This window comes from Gigantopelta aegis, chromosome 8 (assembly GCF_016097555.1).
Source record: "Gigantopelta aegis isolate Gae_Host chromosome 8, Gae_host_genome, whole genome shotgun sequence".
Lineage (NCBI taxonomy): Eukaryota > Metazoa > Mollusca > Gastropoda > Neomphalida > Peltospiridae > Gigantopelta > Gigantopelta aegis.
Window position 1 is genome coordinate 5,879,695 of NC_054706.1, and position 2,500 is coordinate 5,882,194.

At 38.2% G+C, this 2,500-nt stretch overlaps 1 protein-coding gene across 1 annotated transcript in view; it reads right to left on the bottom strand.

The window, feature by feature from the left end:
* Positions 1-1,083: 1,083 nt before the first annotated feature.
* Positions 1,084-2,500, bottom strand: part of LOC121379113 — a 4,286-nt gene continuing 2,869 nt past the window's right edge. Inside the window, exons 3-5 of the mRNA XM_041507589.1 lie at positions 2,294-2,307; positions 1,920-1,977; positions 1,084-1,313 (exon numbers count right to left, since the gene is read on the bottom strand). Coding sequence (XP_041363523.1) covers positions 1,137-1,313; positions 1,920-1,977; positions 2,294-2,307 — 249 coding nt within the window. The 3' untranslated portion in view covers positions 1,084-1,136. The remainder of the gene's footprint in view (positions 1,314-1,919; positions 1,978-2,293; positions 2,308-2,500) is intronic.

Here is a 2,500-nt window from a genome sequence, read left to right on the forward strand (position 1 = left end):
GGTCGATTCAGGATCGATTCCCATCGGTAGGCCATTGGGCTATTTCTCGTTCCAGCCAGCGCATGAACGGTGTATTAAAATTACCCTCATGAAATTACACAACACTTGCACTTTGTCAGCGCGGGCGATTCCTCCCCACCCTTGTCCTGTCCTGGAACGGAGGAGTCGCGGCAGAGTCGATACCTGCGCTCATGACCAGGCTTGCTCTACAATAGCTTTGTCTGAATTGCACATAAAACGCTATGATCTGACCTGACCCTAATTATCCAAAAGAATGTAGCCCAGGAAGCGGAGGAAGCGGGTTTTCATCTTTATTTTATCTTTGTAGTCCCTTAACCATATGTCCGACGCCATATACCCGTTAATTACAATGTGTTGAGTGCGTCGGTTTATTATTGAAGAGTGGCAGGGGGGGGGGGGGGGGGGGTCTTCTGAATGACGGCTGAATGTATGGGTTTTAGTCTAGAGCATCCTTCTAAATGAGGCTTGAATTTATGTCAGTACTAGAGCCCCCTTCTGAATGAGGCTGAAATGAATGTCAGTTCTGGAGCACCCTTCTGAATGAGGCTGAATTTATGTCAGTACTAGAGCACCCTTCTGAATGAGGCTGAATTTATGTCAGTACTAGAGCACCCTTCTGAATGAGGCTGAATGAATGTCAGTTCTGGAGCACCCTTCTGAATGAGTCCATGAGAAATTGCAATTCAAATTCTCTTAGCTCTTGCTGTGGCTTGTCTGTCTATATGTTTCATGTGCGCTTTCTGTATCTGTCTGAATGTCCCTGTCCTCTGTCCCTCTTCCCCCCCCCCCCCACCCCCACCCGGTGGCTCTTTGTCTATCTCTCTATCTCCATGGTTGTCTGGCTGTATTTATGTATGTCTGTCCCTGTCTCTCTCTTTCTCTAACTCTTACACACTCGCTCACTCACTCACTCACTCCAAATACTATATTTACGACACATCAAATGTTTACGGTGTTAATAAACTCTTTTTTCAAGGATGTTTATTTTGAACATGATAACAGTATGTTTAGATACGTATATTCCTTTATAACGTTAACATAAAATAATTATAACTAACAAACGAATTTTAATTGATTTATTACAAGAGAAAAATAGGACGACAATATAATACACTCTAAAATAGGTATGTGATCTCCACACCATACAAACATTTACGTAAAACAAATATTATTATTTTTAAATTAACTGAATAAATTAGAATACACGAAGGTTGTTTTTTTTCCTTGTTGTTTTCAACATTGTTTTCGTATCTTTTTCCATTCATTTCTTCCATAGCGGGCACATATATCATCTGAAAAGACAAAAGTTTAAAGTTTATTTTGTTTTATACCACATTGATTTATTTATCATCGGCTATTGGACGTGAAACATTTGGATAATTTTGACTCGTAGTCTTAGAGGAAACCCGTCACATTTTGTTTTCATTAATAGCAGTCATCAAAATCTTTGATATACCAGTCGTGATGCACTGGAACAAATCAACCAGAGAATGGATCCACTGAAGTGATTCGATCCTACGACGCAAGGATCTCAAGCGAACTATTTATCAACAAAGCTAAATCCCCACCAAACAAAAACAAAACACCCCCCCCCCTCCTCCCACACACACACACAAAAACAACAACAACAACATCAGCAACAAAGAAAAAAAACAAAAAACAAACAAACAACAACAAAAAAGCAACAATAACAACTACAAACAACAAAAACGAACAACAACAAACAAAGAAACATCACCAATAACAACAACAACACCAACAACAACAATAAACAACAATAAACAACAAATAATGTGTCTTTTGAGAAAGAGCGATTCGTGAGACTATATATGTTGGTACTGTGGATAAAGAATGAGGGGGCTGGGTGAGTGGGTATTTCGGATAGAACTGATACCCACCTGTCTTTCATCAAGCACCGCCAGCGTTCCTGCTTGAGCCACGCCTAGTTCAAATGTCCTAAAAATAGATTACATATATAATTACCCATGTACATTTCAATTCATCAGTTTATTGTGATACCCATAACTGTCCAATTATATTATTAGTTCAAATGTGTACTCCCCCCCCACACCCTTCTTACTCGACTCTTTCCATCCACATCAATCCATCCGTTCATGAATGCGTACAGAACGTTTAAACCCGCAGTGCGACATAAATATACGTTCATGTGAAATAATGACTTAAAAAAACTTAGAAACGTTGACAGATACTAAACTATTGCTTTGATTCTCTTTTCTATACATATATAACTGCACTGGAGAAAATTCACTACCCATCTCTTGGAAGCTGAAAATAAATAACAACAACAATAATAATAATAATAATAACAACAACAACAACAATAGCAGCAACAACAACAACAATAATAATAATAATAATAATAATAAAGTTAAAGTTTTGTTTTCTTTAACGACACCACTAGATCACGTTGATTTATTAATCATCGGCTATTGGCTGTAAAACATTTGGTAATATTGAC